At 43.8% G+C, this 19,058-nt stretch overlaps 1 protein-coding gene across 3 annotated transcripts in view; it reads left to right on the top strand.

The window, feature by feature from the left end:
* Positions 1 to 19,058, top strand: part of LOC144062957 (contactin-associated protein-like 4) — a 118,104-nt gene that overhangs the window by 56,096 nt on the left and 42,950 nt on the right. For all 3 annotated transcript variants that reach the window (XM_077584788.1, XM_077584787.1, XM_077584789.1), the window contains 3 exons: positions 2,860 to 3,031; positions 14,834 to 14,940; positions 18,204 to 18,323. In XM_077584788.1, the coding sequence (XP_077440914.1) occupies positions 2,860 to 3,031; positions 14,834 to 14,940; positions 18,204 to 18,323 (399 nt within the window). The remainder of the gene's footprint in view (positions 1 to 2,859; positions 3,032 to 14,833; positions 14,941 to 18,203; positions 18,324 to 19,058) is intronic.

Raw genomic sequence — 19,058 nt, 5'->3', positions numbered from 1 at the left:
TGTCAACTGATCACCACCTGGTGGTGTGTTGGCTCCGATGGCGGGGTAAGATGCCGGTCCGACCAGGCAGGCCCAAACGTACTGTGAGGGTCTGCTGGGAACGTCTGGCAGAATCCCCTGTCAGAAAGAGTTTCAACGCCCATCTCCGGCAGAGCTTCTCCATTGTCCCGGGGGAGGCGGGGGACATTGAGTCCGAGTGGACCATGTTCCGCGCTTCAATTGTTGAGGCGGCCGATCGGAGCTGTGGCTGTAAGGTGGTTGGTGCCTGTCGTGGCGGCAATCCTCGAACCCGCTGGTGGACACCAGCGGTAAGGGATGCCGTCAAGCTGAAGAAGGAGTCCTATCGGGCCTTTTTGGCCTGTGGGACTCCGGAGGCTGCTGACGGGTACCGGCTGGCCAAGCGGAATGCGGCTTTGGCGGTCGCTGAGGCAAAAACTCGGGCATGGGAGGAGTTCGGTGGGGCCATGGAAAACGACTTCCGGACGGCTTCGAGGAAATTCTGGTCCACCATCCGGCGTCTCAGGAGAGGAAAGCAGTGCACCGTTAACACTGTGTATAGTGGAGACGGAGTGCTGTTGACCTCGACTCGGGACGTCGTGAACCGGTGGGGAGAGTACTTCGAAGACCTCCTCAATTCCACCAACACGCCTTCCTTTGAGGAAGCAGGGTCTGGGGACTCTGAAGTGGGCTCCCCTATCTCTGGGGTCGAAGTCGCCGAGGTGGTTGGAAAGCTTCTCGGTGGCAGGGCCTCGGGGGTGGATGAGATCCGCCCGGAGTTCCTGAAGGCTCTGGATGTTGTGGGGCTGTCGTGGTTGACACGTCTCTGCAGCATCGCGTGGACATCGGGGACGGTGCCTCTGGATTGGCAGACCGGGGTGGTGGTTCCCCTTTTTAAGAAGGGGGACCGGAGGGTGTGTTCCAACTTTAGAGGGATCACACTCCTCAGCCTCCCAGGTAAGGTCTATTCAGGGGTGCTGGAGAGGAGGGTCCGTCGGGAGGTCGAATCTCGGATCCAGGAGGAGCAGTGTGGTTTTCGTCCCGGCCGTGGAACAGTGGACCAGCTCTACACCCTCAGCAGGATCCTCGAGGGTGCGTGGGAATTCGCCCAACCAGTCCACATGTGCTTTGTGGACTTGGAGAAGGCGTTTGACCGTGTACCTCGGGGAGTTCTGTGGGGGGTGCTTCGGGAGTATGGGTTACCGAGCCCCCTGATACGGGCCATTCGGTCCCTGTACGACCGATGTCAGAGTCTGGTCCGCATTGCCGGCAGTAAGTCGAATTTGTTTCCGGTGAGGGTTGGACTCCGCCAAGGTTGCCCTTTGTCACCGATTCTGTTCATAACTTTTATGGACAGAATTTCTAGGCGTAGCCGAGGCGTTGAGGGGGTCCGGTTTGGTGGCCTCAGCATTGCATCTCTGCTTTTTGCAGATGATGTGGTGCTGTTGGCTTCTTCAAGCCGTGACCTCCAGCTCTCACTGGAGCGGTTCGCAGCCGAGTGTGAAGCGGTTGGGATGAGGATCAGCACCTCCAAATCCGAGACCATGGTCCTCAGTCGGAAAAGGGTGGAGTGCCCTCTCCGGGTCGGGGAGGAGGTCCTGCCCCAAGTGGAGGAGTTCAAGTATCTTGGGGTCTTGTTCACGAGTGAGGGTAGGTTAGAGCGGGAGATCGACAGGCGGATCGGTGCAGCGTCTGCAGTGATGCGGACGCTGTATCGGTCCGTTGTGGTGAAGAAGGAGCTGAGCCGAAAGGCAAAGCTCTCGATTTACCGGTCGATCTACGTTCCTACCCTCACCTATGGTCACGAGCTGTGGGTCGTGACCGAAAGAACAAGATCCCGGATACAAGCGGCCGAAATGAGTTTCCTCCGCAGGGTAGCCGGGCTCTCCCTTAGAGATAGGGTGAGAAGCTCGGTCATCCGAGAGGGACTCAGCGTCGAGTCGCTGCTCCTCCACGTTGAGAGGAACCAGTTGAGGTGGCTCGGGCATCTGGTTCGGATGCCTCCTGGACGCCTCCCTGGGGAGGTGTTCCGGGCATGTCCTACCGGCAGGAGGCCCCGGGGACAACCCAGGACACGCTGGAGAGACTATGTCTCTCGGCTGTCCTGGGAACGCCTTGGGGTCCCGTCGGATGAGCTGGCTGAAGTGGCTGGGGAGAGGGAAGTCTGGGCTTCCCTGCTAAAGCTGCTGCCCCCGCGACCCGACCCCGGATAAGCGGAAGAAGACGGACGGAGAAAAACTTTGCTGTAGTTTTGGGACTGGATTTGGGTTCAAACTTCCCGCCCTTTGTCTGACGTCATGTGCGCATTGTTTACGTGAGAAAGAAGTGTGCAGTTTCATTTTTTGGCCACATGTGGCAGTATCAATTTAAAATTAAATTTTCTGCATTCAGTAGCTTTAAAGTCTGAAACATATAATTATAAAATTACCACATATTTGAATGGCCCTTCTTTTGTCAAATGTCCAATCATGCTGCCATACACTCTCCACCCTCCACCCCCAATACAGTTTAAAGTCATAACGATTTCCCAAAGACATGCTGATTTACTGTAGATCATATTTCAAAAAAATGAAAACTTTGTATCACCATTCATGATCATGGTAAAGCCTTGAATCCAAGTGTTGCCTGCTCACATTCAATTACTGTAATGATGTGCCAGAAAGCCTCCCACTGAACACTCCTTGAGTAATTTAATCAGAGCATATTTCAGAGTTGAGTGATGTTATTTAAAACTTTGTTTTAAGATAAGTACCATCATTCAGTTTAATTTTATGGTAATCAGAAGAGACAGTAGTCAACAATACATAGTGGCAGCAAAGCCTGTATTCCATTAACTGTATTGTCTTGCATGCTGTTCCTCAGGCTGTCCTCCACAAGGTGGTAACCACAAGTGTAGGAATCCCGTTACAACTTTCCAGGGTTGTATGCGCCTTGTGACTCTGGATAAACATCCAGTGGACTTCATCAAGATGCAGGAAAGGCTGCTGGGAAACTACAGCCACTTACAGATTGATATGTGTGGCATCACCGACAGGTAAAGCTCTCAAATGCAATGATTGCAATGGCCTTGCAAAATCAAGCCGCAACACACTTCATATGTCTTATTAACTTAAAAAGGAAAAAAGAAGAAAAAAAAAGAATTAGAAAAAAAAGGGAAATGCTATTTTGTTAGTCAAACCCATTGATCTGAAATTAATGTTTGGCAATTGTAACTGTTAGAGCCAAAAGAAAATATGAATATAAATTCCTTAAAATGTGAATATATGTTTATCTATTTGTGTTCCATTGGAATAATTTTTGTTTACTAGTCACAAGCCTATGTTTGGTGTTTTATTTTTGTTATTTTGTGTAATGTAGATTTATTTAGAATATTTGAGTGTTTGTGCTCAGTTAGTTTGTCCTGCTTGTCGTAAAGTGTGTTGTTGGCATAAATAAAAAGGAATAACAAGTAGGGCTAGGAGCAACAACTTTGTCCAAACGTGCTGATCGTAAGTTTGTTAATGCTTGTGTAATTACTATTTTTAATGTAAATAAAGTGGAAACTTTTTTTGTTCATCCGCAATGGCGTTTTGCATTTCTGGTAATTGCTGAGACCTTCATGCCCTGCTTACGTAACGACGAAAAGTAAAAGGAAAGGTGCCCTTACATTTAAGTTAGACAAAGTTGCTCCGCGAGAATCATTGTCAAGACACCCGCGACGCACGGTGGCAGTTGGCGTGCCAGTGCCGCGGTCGGAGCCAGAGGAAGAACGGACATTGGCGCATTCTTTTCGAACGGCGTCCGTTTATGATGACATCGTGGTTTTGGATTCACCCTGCATTTTTGGATTTGAAACGGCTCGACTTTTTCGAAGTGCTTCATTCCATGCACTAGGGATTTGTGGCGTGTTTAAGTAGTGAACAAGCGCATGGTGTAACTTCATCCAGCGAAGCGCAAGGCAAAGTAAGTGGATTAATTGTGTTGAAAAGTGAAAGGCAACTCAATTAACTCTTTGACTGCCAGACGTTTTCATAAAAGGGATGCTGTGGGTGCCAGCCGATTTAAGCATTTTGACTGATCTTTCAAGGTCCACAGAAAATTTTGTGTTTGGACTATGGAAATACACATACTACCAAATGAAAGATTGAGCTCTCATCTTTCATCAGAAAGAGAAAATGGTTAGTTTCACCCAAAAGCTCTGTTTTGGACCAAAATACGGAGAAATCAAGCTTTTTGTGAAACAATATTATTTCATGCACTCTAGTGAATTTGACACCTTTTTTTTTTCATGAATGATGCCACAAACACCTAAACAGTGCTTTACTTCTGTAAAACACTACCACCAACAATGAAAAAGTGTTTTTTGATAGCAAAATACGTTTATTTACATTCAACAGTGTAACAATTTGACAAAACAATTTGGCAAACTATTTACAAATGTGTGCAACTGTGGTACTATTTACAATTGAGTGGATGTTTCAAATACACTTTTTGTAACACCCCTCTGCGTGCAAGGGGACGCAGCAGGATTTGCACAACAGATTAGTTTCACTGCGATTGCCCCTTTGCGTGCAGACGCTACACTTTCTTGCCGGCCTTTTTTTCTGGGGAATAGCAAGTATATACTGCAGTGTGTGTTTGGCCATGTTGCCATCAAGTCTACTATCAGGATCATGATACGGTGACGTTACGTCTGACTTCCTCATGTCCTTCAGTTCCTATACCGGGTGGTAGATGTACTGATCCATCTTATCCACTCCATTCATGGTGGCATCATAGTCCATAACCAGTGTCTTCTCCGTGATCAGACTGTACCCACTCCTCCAATGAATATGCATTGGACTCGGGGTACTCTTCGTCGTCCGATTGAACGTCCGCCTGTGCAGAAGTGCTCGATTGTGCACCGCGTTTTCCGGCGTTAGCATCGCTAGCCGGTGAGGCTTTATGACGTGATCATAGCCGTCGCGTCAACGCTTCCAACTTCGGCGTCAACCTCGGAGTCACCATCATCATCATCGTCGTCATCAATGTGCTCTTTAGCATTGGTCGATGCTTTTCGTCTTTGAAAAAAATGCTCAAGCTTGAGCTGCTTGCAAACGGTCGCCATTTTCGCTTCCTCAGCCATTCTCCCTTCAACACTCTAGCTCCGCCTCACGTCTTCTACTGACGCCTACCCGATCTTGTCCAAAGAGAGTCATCGCTGCCATCTAGTGCCCAAAAATAGTCAATATACTAACTAGATCTGTTTGATACTTTCAGCACAGCTGGCCAAGGCTTTCCTCCACCCGTTTCCCCCAAAAAAAACAAAAAACACAGTGAACGTCTTTTAACGTCTTTGGCAGCCTTCCTTAGGATTTTACTAAACGTTATTAAACGTTTTTGGCAGTCAAAGAGTTAATATGGAGCAAATGGAAATGGAATCTTTCACTAAGAGAATATATAAACTAACAATGAAAGCTCAAGAGGATACGCTTCAGGAGCTTAAAGAAGTGACAAAGTCCATGTCGCAGCAGTTAAAAACCTGATGAGTGACACTGAAGTTTTGCAAGACCATGTGGTTTGAGCCCAATTCAAAATATTTAAAGACCTTTGTGGAAAAGAGTGAGAGCTGGCTAGAACAAGTAAATGAACAAGAAAATTAGGCAAAAAGAATTGATGCAGAAATTGAGCCTACAGATAGTGTCTCATTGATATCCTCAAAGAACACAGGGATGTGATTTGACCAAAGTGAAATTATCTGAAAATTTAGCCGGGGGTCTGGGGGCCGCTGGCACCCAGCTAGGTCCCGGAGCTCATGGGTTTTCCGTGTTTTTAAGTACTTTCAATGCACTCACATGACAAAGAAATAGACAAAACAACAGCATAAATTTTCAATGTATATTGAACTATCCCATATAAAATGGCAGTTTTAGTCAACTCAAAATCAGTCACATTCAAAAACATTGGACTGCCTTTGCTTTTAAAAACTATCACTGAGAATATCATCATATCTAACTAATGTGATTACTAAATTAACACATAAATAATGTTGAAGAGTTCAAATTTCATGAACAAATAATTGTATCATGACCAAATGAAAAGTAACTCATATTAGAGCATACCACAAATGTCTTTGTTATAGCAGAAGATGTTATCTGCCGGAGTCATGTGCATACACAATGAACTACTAAAAAAAAATAAAAATAAAAATCAGATTTTTTTTTGGGGGGGGGGAGATAAAAAAAGCGGAATTCCGCGAATTAGCGGAAAAATCACATCCCTGAGAACAATAAAGAGCAGAAAACTAGCAGATCATCTTCTGTTGTTTCTTCTACTGTGTCTGTATCAAGGATGAAAATAGAAGCTGAAAAAAGCGGCTCTTTCAGCACGTGCAGGAACATTACAAAAAAAAGATTGGAAATTGAAAGAGAAGAAGCCCTGCTCAAGGCCAGAAAAGAGGAGTTAGAGTTGCAAACAGCTATTGCTGCTGCTAACACAAAGCTAGAGGTGCTAACTGCAAAAAAGACAGATTTGTCAGACACTGCTGCATTCAGAGAAGATGTGATTGTGAAACAGAGAGGTCCAGATCAAGGTAGTGAGCGCAGCTTCAGGACTGTGTTGTCCGAATATGACGATGTTGGCAAAAAGGGTCATGTAAAAAGGACACAGAACACCTTGCTTCTCAGTGACTCAGAAAGGAGTAACAGACGTCATCGTTTGAAGGACATATGTAGCAACCAACGCAACGCAGGCGACACAAAGGCAGCTGGTATTCGAGATTTGTTGACTGTTATGCAGCGACAGAATGAAATCACTGAACTTTTAGTGAAGCAACAGAAAGTGTCAACGCAACCGGCACTTGATATTCCAGTCTTAAGTGGTGATCCACTGGAATTTGTACCGCCACTTGATATTCCAGTCTTAAGTGGTGATCCACTGGAATTTGGTTTCTTTGTGAAAGCATTTGAGCATGGAATTGAATAAGGGACAGAGCGTAACAAAGATAGACTGCAGTTTCTTGAGCAATTTACTCATAAAATTCTAGTACACAGCTGTACACATATGAATCCAGATAGAGGCTATAAAGAAGCAAAAAGGCTTTTGTACGAGACTTTTGAAAATGAATACACAATTGCTTCTGCCTACATTGAAAAGGCATTGCAGTGGCCTGTAGTAAGTTCAGAAGATGGAGAAGCACTTACATAGTTTGCAGTTTTCCTCCCAAGTTGCTACAACACTGTTGATAGCAGTGATTATATTGATGAGCTGGACAGCGCTACCAACATGCGCACAATTATATCCACACTTCCCTTCAAATTAAGAGAAAAGTGGAGAAGGGTTGCTTGTGACGTTCAAGAAAAGTCAGGAATGAGAGCCACGTACACAGATATAGTTAGTTTTTTTGAATAAACAAGCAAAAATTGCATCTCATCCATTGTTTGGCAACATACAGGATCCTGTTTCATCAAAACAAAGAAATGAGCAAAAGGTTGGCAAAGAAAAGGCCACAAAATACAAGGAAAAGAAAAGCAGTTTTTCTACAAATGTCACATCTGACACAAATTCAACAGAGCAGGCAAAAAGGGACAATTTTGTCAACACAAGTGAAAAACAATCAACAAACTTCAAACAATGTGTATTTTGTGAAAAGAAAGGACATTTCTTGTATTATTGTAGGATATTCAAACAGAAGCCTCACAAGGAAAGGCTTGATTTCATCAAGTCTAAAGGCTTGTGTTTTGGATATTTATCGCAAGGACATTTAAGTAAAGGCTGTCAGCAAAGACACACCCGTCAAATATGTTCACAAAAGCGTCCCACCATCCTGCATTTTGACAAACAGGACTCTGCAATTGCTGTGGATGAGAGCCAGAATGCCCAACAAGCTGTCCAAAGTTCAGCTCCCACTGAAAATGAAACTTGTGGTTGTACTGGGGCTGGGGAAGCAGCCTGTGCTCTGTTGATCATTCCAGTCAAGGTCAGGTGTTTGAGGAGGAACAAAAGCGTTAAAGTATACGCGTTTCTAGACCCAGGAAGTACTGGAACTTTCTGCACTGAAAAATTGATGAGGAATCTTATGATAACAGGAAAAAAGATAAGTATTATGCTCCGCACCTTTGGGAAAAGAAGAAATTGTCAGTACTCATGTTGTCAAGGGACTTGAAGTAAGTGCTTTGGATGAGGATAATTTCTTGAAGCTTCCAAAAGTTTTTACACAATCTTAGATCCCAGTTAAGAAGGAGAACATTCCACAACAAAGTGATGTGGACAGATGGCCACATTTGAAGGATGTTCAACTTAAAAAAAATTGTTGGAGAAATAGGTTTGTTAATAGGAACAAACGTACCAAAAGCACTCAAACCATGAGAGGTCGTTAACAGTGACGGAAATGGACCATATGCGGTAAAGACTCTTCTAGGCTGGACTATCAATGGATCACTAAAGGGTGAAAATCCCAGAGAGGAAAGCACTGAGTGGCCACAAATCATCGTAAGCAAGATTTCAGAGTCAACCTTGGAAGAGCTCAAATAAAGTTGGACTCTCCCGATGTGTAACCTGTAGACCTCACCATAGAAAACCAGAAAGTCAGGTCATGGCAAATCTTCCTAGTGACAGACTTACACCAGATGAACCATCTTTTTCTAGTGTTGGTATGGACTACTTTGGTCCATTTGAAATCAAAAGAGGTAGGACCATGTTAAAAAGGTACGGTGTACTCTTTATTTTTCTGACAGTGAGAGCAGTACATGTTGAAGTGGCGAATTCTTTGGACACCAATCCCTGTATAAACGCACTCCGCAGATTCATAGCAAGAAGAGGACAAGTCAAGTTGATGCGTTCAGACATTGGAAGGAATTTTGTGGGCGCTGAAAAGGAACTCAGAGAAGCAGTCCAGTCTTTGGATAATGCAAAGATTCAAGGCACCATGTTGAAAAAAGGCATCACTTGGATATTTAACCCTCCTTCTGCTCCACATTTTGGAGGAATATATGAACAGCAGATAAGGACGTTGAGGAAAGTTCTCAGTTCAGTCGTGAGGCAGCAAGCGGTTGATGAAGAAGGACTATACTCTATTACAGAGGTGGGCATCGAGGGCCGCAGTCCTGCAGGTTTTGCGTGTTGCCCTTCTCCAACACAGCTGATATATGATCAGCTCATCAGCAAGCTCTGCATAAGCCTGATAACGATCCTGTTGATTGGAATCAGCTTGTGTTGGAAGTGAGAAACCTACAAAACCTGCAGGACTCCGGCCCTCGAGGACCCAGATTGCCCACCTCTGCTCTATTATGTGAAGTCAAAGCGATTATAAACAGCCGCCCTATCTCAAAAGTTTTGACTGACCCAAACGACCTGGATGCCTTGACTCCCAATCATCTACTGCTGATGAAGGCCAAAACGTCACTACCTCCAGGATTATTTGACAGGAAAGACATTTACTCCAGACGCAGATGGCGCTAGGTCCAGTATCTGGCGGACTTGTTTTGGCGACACTGGACTAAAGAATACTTACCGGATTTGCAAAAAAGACAAAAGTGATCGAGGCCACAGAGGAATGTCAGTGAAGATGATATGCCTCTGCCCCATGAAATACATGGATGATGGGCCATGTAATCAAGACCATTGAAGACGCTAAAGGACAGGTACGACAGGCTCGAGTAAAGACTAACACTGGCGTGCTCTTGCGGCCTGTGACCAAACTTTGTTTACTGATTGAAGGTGACATGTGAATTTTTGTTTTTGTCACTTTGATGAGACAGCGGTAAAGGCTGATCTCCACCCGTGAGTCATGTGATAGTAAACACTGACTCAGAAGATTTATTTTTTTGTGTACTTTTAAACATAAAAGAGTTCCTGCCATGAAGAGTCACTTGTACAATAGACATTATTGTTGAACATTTCCATATTGATATTTGTTGTAGCTTAAAATATATTTGTTCATGGCTCCAAGGAAATTTAAATTGGCAATTGTTTATGCTTGCAAAGACAATTAGGGGCCGGAATGTTAGAGCCATAAGAAAAATATGAATATAAATTTGTTGAAAAGTGAATATATGTTTATCTATTTGTATTCCATTTGAATAGTTTTTGTTTACTAGTCACAAACCTATATTTGGCATTTTATTTTTGTTATTTTGTGTAATGTAGATTTATTTAGAATATTTGAGTATTTCTGCTCCGTTAGTTTGTCCTGCTTGTTAGGGTGTCGTAAAGGAAGGAGTTGCCGTAAAGTGTGTTGTTGGCATGAATAAAAAGAAAAAACAAGTAGGGCTAGGAGCAACAACTTTGTCTAACCGTGCTGATAGTAAGTTTGTTTACGCTTTTGTAATCACAATTTTTTTTTATGTAAATAAAGTGGAAACCTTTTTTGTTCATCCGCAATTGCGTTTTGGATTTGTGGTCATTGCTGAGGTGGAAAGGTCGACTACCGTTGGTGCGCGTTAGAGACCTTCATGCCCTGCTTACGTAATGACAAAAAGTAAAAGGATATAACTAAATGTCTTATCTAGAACAGTGGTCCCCAACCAGTACCAGTACTGACCTGCACAGAGAGATAGACAAGAAAAATATGTTTAATTCAAATGAACATGTCGTTTGGGATCTGTCCTGTTCAAATCGGATTTCATGTAATTTTTGCTGGCCAGACTTCATATAAGACAGATAAAGCAGTCTGAACGAGGCGTATGTGCCCTGCAATTGTGTCTCCCACCCAAGGTCGGCTGGGAAAGACCCCCAAATGAGAACAAGAAGCATTATAGGACACGTGTCAAGATCCGGTCCTTGAGGGTCTGAGTCCTGCTTGTTTTCGAGGTTTCTCTACTCCAACACACCTGATTCAATGATCAGGATAATTATCAGGCTCCTGCAGAGCTTGCTGATGAGCTTAAATATGAATCAGCTGTGTTGAACGTGGTAAACCTCTAAAACATGCAGGACTCAGGCCCCTGAGGACCGGACTTTACCACCACTGTTTTAGGTTACAAACAGGAATATGGTAATCCATATGTCTTTCCACTCTTGTGAACAGTTAACCTTTAGTGGAGGTTTTTTTCTACTAGTAATAATAGGTTATTGTAGTAACTAAACTAATAAAAACAATTATTGGAACCTTCCAGTGACTTCACACGATGGAGTTTATGTTAATGAAACTTGCCAGAAAAGCATGAGCCTCCCCCTGACCCCTCTAACAGTCAAGTCAGGTTTTGCTGTCACAGCAGGGCCTGGAACAGTGTGAAACATCACTCATACCTGCCACCACCTGTTCCTGTTCTCACTACTGCCTTCTGGCAGGTGCTTTACAGCCTTGAAGACCTTTACTTCCAGGTTCACACCTCAATCTGTAATTTATGTTATTTGATTAATATTCAGCCACATGTTTTTGTTTTTTAACTATTATATATATAAAAAAAATTATTATAATGTTTTTGTTTTTGTAAAGCATATTTGTATATATAACTTACATTAGGAAAAGAACCATGTCTGGATTTGGTTTTGTGTTGTGGAGTTAGGCCTCTTTGGCACATAATTACATAGTGACTTAAAGCTGCTCAATGTAAAAAAATGCCCTAAAATATCTTTACAATAGCTGTTTTATTTGACCATTTATGACTCCAAAATCCTCTAATTAGCAGATTAACACCTTAGCTGTTCACAATGAGTACTCCTGTAAGCCAAACTTTTCAGACTGGATTTGGGTTAAAATTTTCTGAGGATGAGATGCCATGCGTGTTCTCGTGATGTTCCACTCAGACTAAATGTAATCATATTTTCCTCAGTGACAATAGCCTATTATAGCTACAGCATGCTAGCGGAATATGAATGCTATAATGCCGAGAGCATTCAAGGTCGTATAAACCTTTCTTACCTCTAAACATAACAAATTGATTATAACGATTCCAGCCTCTGTGCTCTTTACTAATAAAGTTGCGCTCGTACGGCCACATGGCAGGCTGAAGCTAATGCCGATAACAGTGTTAGCTAATGCTCTCTGCCAGGTATCACTATGTGTGTTGTTCTACAATTTGTCCGTGCATGTGTTGTGACTGCGGTGGCTCAGGGAGAGCCAGTTGTCCAGTAACCGGAAAGGTCGGCTGTTCGAGTCATGTGTTATTGTGTCCTTGGGCAAGACACACATTACCTCCAGTGTCACTCACACTGGTGTGTGGAAGGTGCGAATGTTTGGCAACCATGCTTCCGTCAGTCTGCCCCAGGACAGCTGTGGCTACGTACGTAGTTTACTGCCACTAGTGTGAATGTGTGAGAATGTAAATAATGTATACATTGTGAGGCGTCTTTGAGTGTCCAAAAAAGCACTATATAAATCTGATGGATTATTAGTAGTAGTACAGACGCTCCCCAATTTACGAACGAGTTCCGTTCCGAGCGGTCGTTCGTAAGGTGAATTTGTTCGTAAGTTGCTTCAGCGCTATATTTTGCTTCAGCGCTATATTTTGTATTCTAATTTATGTTTAAAGCCTATATAAGTATATTGAAGGTTTATATAAGTATGTTTAAGGCTTGTATACAAATAAACTGCATTGGTTTGTACTGAAAAAACTTTTAATAAAATGGAGAGAATACAGCACAGTATAGTACTGTACGTACAGTACAATGTTAGAGAGAGAGCGAGAGACACTTAATAGAAGAACACTTAGGAAGAAGTTGAGGGTCGAGGAGACCCGTTTCGTCGACATTGAAGATCTGCTTAGCCGAATAGCCACCCTCGTCAATGATCTCCTTCAACACTTGAGGGAATCGCTCGGCAGCCTCTTTGTCCGCAGATGCTGCCTCTCCGGACACGGACACATGGTGGAGATTAGCCCTCTTTTTGAAACGACAAAACCACCCGTGGCTGGCAGAAAACGTTTCTTCGGCAGCGCTTTCCCCAGCCTTAGCCTTGACATCCTCAAAGATAGATTTGGCTTTCTCCTGAATGAGCATAAGGCTCAGAAGAATACGCCGCTGCTGCTGATCCTCGAGCCAAATGGTGAGAAGTTTCTCCATCTCTTCCATGAGTACGTAATGAGAAAAAAAATAGAGGAAGAGGAAGGTCGATGCTGGGTGAGCTCTCACAGCGTGGGTAAACTCTCACAGCGCCAAGCGCCGGTATTAGCGGCGGAAAGAAGCACTACACTCAGAAAAAGGCGCACAATACAAAATCTAACTCTTTCCGGACATTTTCCGACATACGCACAGAAATGTTCGTATGCACCGTTGTTCGTAACTCGAATGTTCGTAAGTAGGGGAGCGTCTGTAGTAGCGATTTGAAATTCAATTTCCTATAGAGCAGCTTTAATTGCATAGAAAATTTCTTAGCAAAACGTGGCAAGCCTGGGACTGGGTTATGCAGAGACACTTGGATCAAGAAGGGGAACCTTGGTCCTCAAGAGCTTCTGTCCTACCTGCTTTCCATGTCTCCCTCCACCAACACACCTGAATTGATGAACAGGATCATTATGCGGCTTCTACAGAACTTGCTGATGAACTAATCATTGGAGTCAGCTGTGGTGGAGGAGGGATACATGGAAAACAGGTAGGTCAATGGGTTCATCTCATCTCTCTTAATTGCATAGTCCCTAGCTCCTCACTCCTCAAAACACTGAAGCGACCTGGATGTTGTTCTCACGCCAACATATTAAGGAGCATCTCAGTTGTCTTAAACGCGGATTGAGCATTAAGGAGTTTTCACCGGCTAGCTTAAATCGAGGGACATCTCATGTAACCTCTGCAGAAGTCTTGTAGCGCTTTAATGTTGATGTGTGAAAACGGGGCATGTACCAGATGGACTGTAAACGACACAGGACTTCAAACTAAATAGTTATAATCCGTTTCTTGATTATTTTAGTTAGATTTTTTTTTTTGGACAGTTTGACATTTTTTGGAGTGTCTGTTTTTATTTGGGGCAGTACTTGCTACCAAGACTTGATTACACTGGCTAATGATTACTACGCTGAACGTAATTCTGTTTCTAGTGTTTGTTGGCTGCTATTTCTCAAATGCATTTGGTCACATAAAAAAGGTTTCAGTTTCTTGCATTCAAAGTAATGCACAAGCAACATATCTAATTATTAGTTGTTGTTTTTTATACATAATTACAGGTCATTTCAAATATGCACTGGGTTGCATTGTGAGAGGAGCACATGGGGGAGACACACTTGGAACAGACCAAACACGCTCAATGGTGTGACGTTATCTTTAGAAGCGTCTCCCTCAAATGATGACATTGAAGAGCAATCGTCTCGTCACCCCAAAATGATTTAACCTCCTTGCTCCTTTGTCAATCTCCTCTCTCCTTGATGGAACTTCTGGTGAGAGGTGCTACCATGTAAACAAAGGAGCAAGGACCTAAGAATGTGCAATTAGAGGAATGAGATGAAGACAGTGGCTCTGACAGGAGTCTAGCTGCAGACTAATGAGCGAGTGGAGCTTCACCAGAAACACGTGACTTCCACTTCCTATCTGCTTCTTTCCACATCATTTCTAATCAGCAAGATGAATTCTCGCGGTATTTGTGAGTTCACAAACTCCGGAGAATACATCTTGTATCGCTCCTGTTGATACATTTGCAGCCGATCTTTTTTCGATCGGACAAATCAGGCGTTGTTTAGGCAAGATAAAACCAATAAGCGCTGAGAGCGGAGGGAAACAAACAAACCTAACTGCAATTAATTATGTTCTCGTAGAATTACTTACCGTTTCCTTGTTGAATTTGAACAGCGAGAGGAGTTTCATGCATTTTTATCTGGTAAATATGTTTTAATTTTTAGTACATTCACCTATACTGAATTTAAACAAAAAAAAAACGTTTGGTTTTGTAGGTGTTTTAATTCGTTGAGAGATTAGGTGACAGATTTCTAACCCTTCCTTGTTTGCCCCTCAGGTGCTCCCCCAGTCACTGTGAACATGGAGGAACATGTACGCAGTCATGGCGCACCTTCCATTGTAACTGTTCCAACAGTGGCTACAGAGGGGCCACCTGCCACAGCTGTAAGCAACATATATCGACTAATGCAATGCAGGTTGCAAATGTATAGAAAAATGTGAAATGTGATAAAAGACACTGACAAATAATTGAATACAATTTAACAAGAGCTGCAATATATTTTGTTTCTGATTACTTTGAGGCTGGAAAACTTTCTGTTAAGACTAATTAAGATTCAGCAGGCGTGCAGCAACATTAGCAGTAGGGCAGGGCAATATGTATATTAATGTATATACACATTCTACATTGCAACATATTTTTAGGACAATGCAAAAGGACATTATGCAAAAATAATACATGCCCCGGAGTGTAAACAGTGATGCTTACTCCACACACAAAAAACCCTCATGCACATGCACAATTACACCCAACAGCTGTTGTTCATTTTAGCAGAGCATGTTCAAATTTCAGGTTTATTTGAAAACCTTTTTTATTTTATTCATGCTTAACTTGAGTGCCCAACATGATCCAAGATTATCATTTGTTGCACTTGATCAAATGAAGAGAGATACAATTAGGAAGGTCCTCAGATTTTTATTTTACATGATTAACCCTCATCCAACCATGATATTTCAAACATTAATCTTACCGTGTGGTGTCCAGTTGGACCCCAATACATTTTTATTTTTTTTAATTCAAGCTTCTAAAAACAAAATTACCAGATTATTTTTTGCTCACAACATCTCAAGGGTCTAGAGCATGGAACATACTTAAACAATAAACACTTAACCAAGAAAATGTCCCGTATAGAGAAACAATGCCCCTAAATTCCAAATTTGTGGTTGCCGATCTTTACAACTGTCATCATAACCACATATATGAAAAGAACACACACTTGTCCATAATACGTGATCATAGATGGAGTGTTTGAGGTCTCTCCAAGAAAGTTTAGGCACATTCATTACAGACTACTTGCTGCTTGCTGGGGTCTGAGCACACAGCCCGTTTCCAATGTACACACTCAAGCCTGACCTTCCTGTCCTGTTCTCGGGGACAAAAGCTGCACCGTCTCCTCTTTCACCCTGCTTAGGGTGTACCCTGCTTGCTGCTTACCTTTGGGAGTACAGGGCCTTTGTCTCCAGGCCGGCATGGAGACAACTGACCCTTCCTATCGGCTGAGTGCGCTGCTGTAGTAGGCGATGATCAGCTCCTTGCGTTCTCCCTCCTGGGACAGCACATCCTCAAGACCCCTATTACTGGCGTCTGTATCTCCTTTTTTTGGGGGGGGGGGAAGCTCAGTATTGTTCATTCAGCAGTCTTACCAAGTCAACATATCATCATCATTGCTCTCTGTTTGTGCATATGTGTGTGTGTGTGCGCGCGTGCGTGTGAGAGTTTTTGCTCTTCAAGGCCCGCGCCCCAAGCCCAACGCAGCAGAATGCGGCGCGGCAGGCCCCCACGGCACACCACCGGCCCACAGCCCCCGTTCCCCCCACGGCCCGGTCGCCCCCCACCTGCCACCCACCACAACCCAGCCCTCGCCGCCCGGCCCCCAAAACCCCCCGGCATCTGTATCTCCGTTGAAAGGCCGCTGGATGTTTGGGTTGGCCTTTTTGCCTTGGACTTTTTTTGTCAGTCGCTGCAGTGGGCCGGCGGTGTACTCAGAGTCCATAACAAACTGGCAGCAGTATGATGTCAGGCCAAAAAAACTACTCAATTCACTGAGGTATTTTAGCACGGTCCAGTTCTTTACTGCCTGACTCGTTTCAGAGTACTGTGGCTAGCCCGACTACATTAAGAATGTGTCCCAGAATGTCTCTCCCTTCCTTTAAATGGTCTAAGACAATCTGGAATCTGGCAACATGGCCCAGGAGGTCATTCAGGTATACCATGCAACGATCTCACGATGTCAGCCAAGACCCTCTCCATCAACCGTTGGAAAGTGGCCGGTATATTGCAAAGTCCAAGTGGCATCACCTTGAACTGCCATAGTCATTGGCCCATGGAGAATGTAGTCTTCGGATGTGCCGCTGGTGCCAACGCTACCTGTCATTAGTCATTCTGAAGATCAATCGGGCCGAACCAGCAGGACCCGGCAATGTAATCGAGGGCGTCATTGATTCGAGGTAGATGTATGAGTCTTTTCATGTGGCCTCGTTGAGGCGATAGTAATCCACACAGAACCGGCATTACCCATCTTTCTTCTGGACCAGAATTACATTGCCCATGCATTTCTTGGAATCTTTAATTCAGCCGCTTGTGTAGCTGGAGCCGGATGGTTGCTGATCCCCCGTTGTCAATCTCGTGCTGGACCAAAATGGTGTGTGTACAGTCCTTGGCAACAAAGATGTGAATTTGTGAAGCTCCTGAAGTCGGATCCTCTGGTTCTCATTCAAGCCTTCAAAACTCTGATGGTATTACTACTCAATGGCTTGGTTGGTCTCGGTGGAAGGTGGCTCCGGTATCTGTTTCCTAGTTGCCAATGGTAATTGTTTTATATTGGCAGCCTTCGATTTTGTGCACCTGCTCACGGTCAAAGGAGGTATGGAAGGAGGGTGCTGCAGTTCGTCTTTGCCCTCTGGTTGTAATAGCACAGCTTCAGTAATCAGGTACAGCACAGTTCCAGGCACGTCCACCACCGCCTTCCACTTGGTTAGCAGGTCAATCCTGATGATGCAGGGGTCCTATATTTCACCCAGGCGAAATTGTGGACCAGCCCTGTTGCAGCCACGTTACACTGTTAGAGCCTTAAGGTACCACATCCTGGCCTGTTCCCCTGTTGACCCAATATCCACTAGGGACTAGCTAGCTATGTTGCAGTAAAGGCACAGTCCATGGGTCTTGCATAGATAGCCCAGTTAAAACTGAGAGTGGAGGTGGTGGTAATCTGCGTGACAATTCCCCCCGCTTTGTCGCCCCATCTTAGTTTAAAGACACTTGGAGCTTGGAGGTAAAGCTATTTGGTGCCGGTGCTGGGCAGTAGCGTGCAATGTGCCACAGCTCTTCACACCAATACCATCCCTCCATTTGCAGACTCGCGACTCGCATAGCAGGTGCACGCACAGCGTTTGAAGCTCAGTTCATGTGTCCCGGTAATTCAAAGGCTGTGCGTGTCCCGCACTACGCGGGACACAGTTGGCCACCCTACATGGCCTGGTTATTGATGGTTACATTGACAAATCCACTCCCACCAATACTTAGTTAGTCACTTTTTCTAAGTTTCATGTCAATCTGTAATTGTCAACAAAATCGGTGTCCGTCATTGACAGATTGACGGACCTTTGGTCAATATTGTCGGCATGTCCACCTCTGCTATCTTTCTCCACAGCAATATATGAGCAGTCTTGTGAGGCATATAAATACAAAGGAAGAACATCAGGACGTTATTATGTGGATGTGGATGGCAGTGGACCAATCAAACCTCAACTTGTATACTGTAACATGACAGGTACCACACACACCTTCATGGCATCATTTATTCACACAATTTCAATCTACTTTTTATTAAATCTTTTCTTTGCTAATTAAATTAAAATCAAGTTGTTCATTTTTATTTTAATTAACTATTAAATGCACTATATTGCCCAACGTATTTGCTTATCCATCCAAATACAGTAATTGGAATCATGTGTTCAAATCACTTCCACGGCCACAAGTGTATAAAATCAAGCACTGATGCACGCAGACTGTTTTTACAAACATTTGTGATAGAATGGATGAGGAGCTCAGTCAACTCCAGCATGGAACTGGGATGCCATCCGTCCAACAAGTCCAGTCGTGAAATTTTCTCACTCCTAAATATTCCAGTCAACTATCAACTGGAACATAAAAGTGTTTGGTAACAACAGAGAACGGTACTTGTCTGACTGAATTGTGCCAAGTTTGATGAAGGGGGGGATTATGGTGTCAGGTTGATTTTCCAAATCTGGGTTTGGCCCCGTAGTTCCATTGAAAATAACTCTAAATGCTTAAGTTTACCAAGATATTTTGGACACTTCCATGCTCCCCACTTTGTGGAAATAGTTTGGAGCTGGCCCCTCCCACTTCCTTTTTTTTTTCTTCTTTTTTTCTGGAGAGCTCAGTATTGTTCATTCGATTTGACATGTCATCATTGCTCTCCTTTTTTATTTTTATATATTTTTTTTTTTTTTTGTATGTGTGTGTGCGTGCGTGCGAGTGTGTG

This window comes from Vanacampus margaritifer, chromosome 13, assembly GCF_051991255.1.
Source record: "Vanacampus margaritifer isolate UIUO_Vmar chromosome 13, RoL_Vmar_1.0, whole genome shotgun sequence".
NCBI lineage: Eukaryota > Metazoa > Chordata > Actinopteri > Syngnathiformes > Syngnathidae > Vanacampus > Vanacampus margaritifer.
Note: the sequence above shows the minus strand (reverse complement) of the source record. Positions and strands in the feature narration are given on the sequence as shown.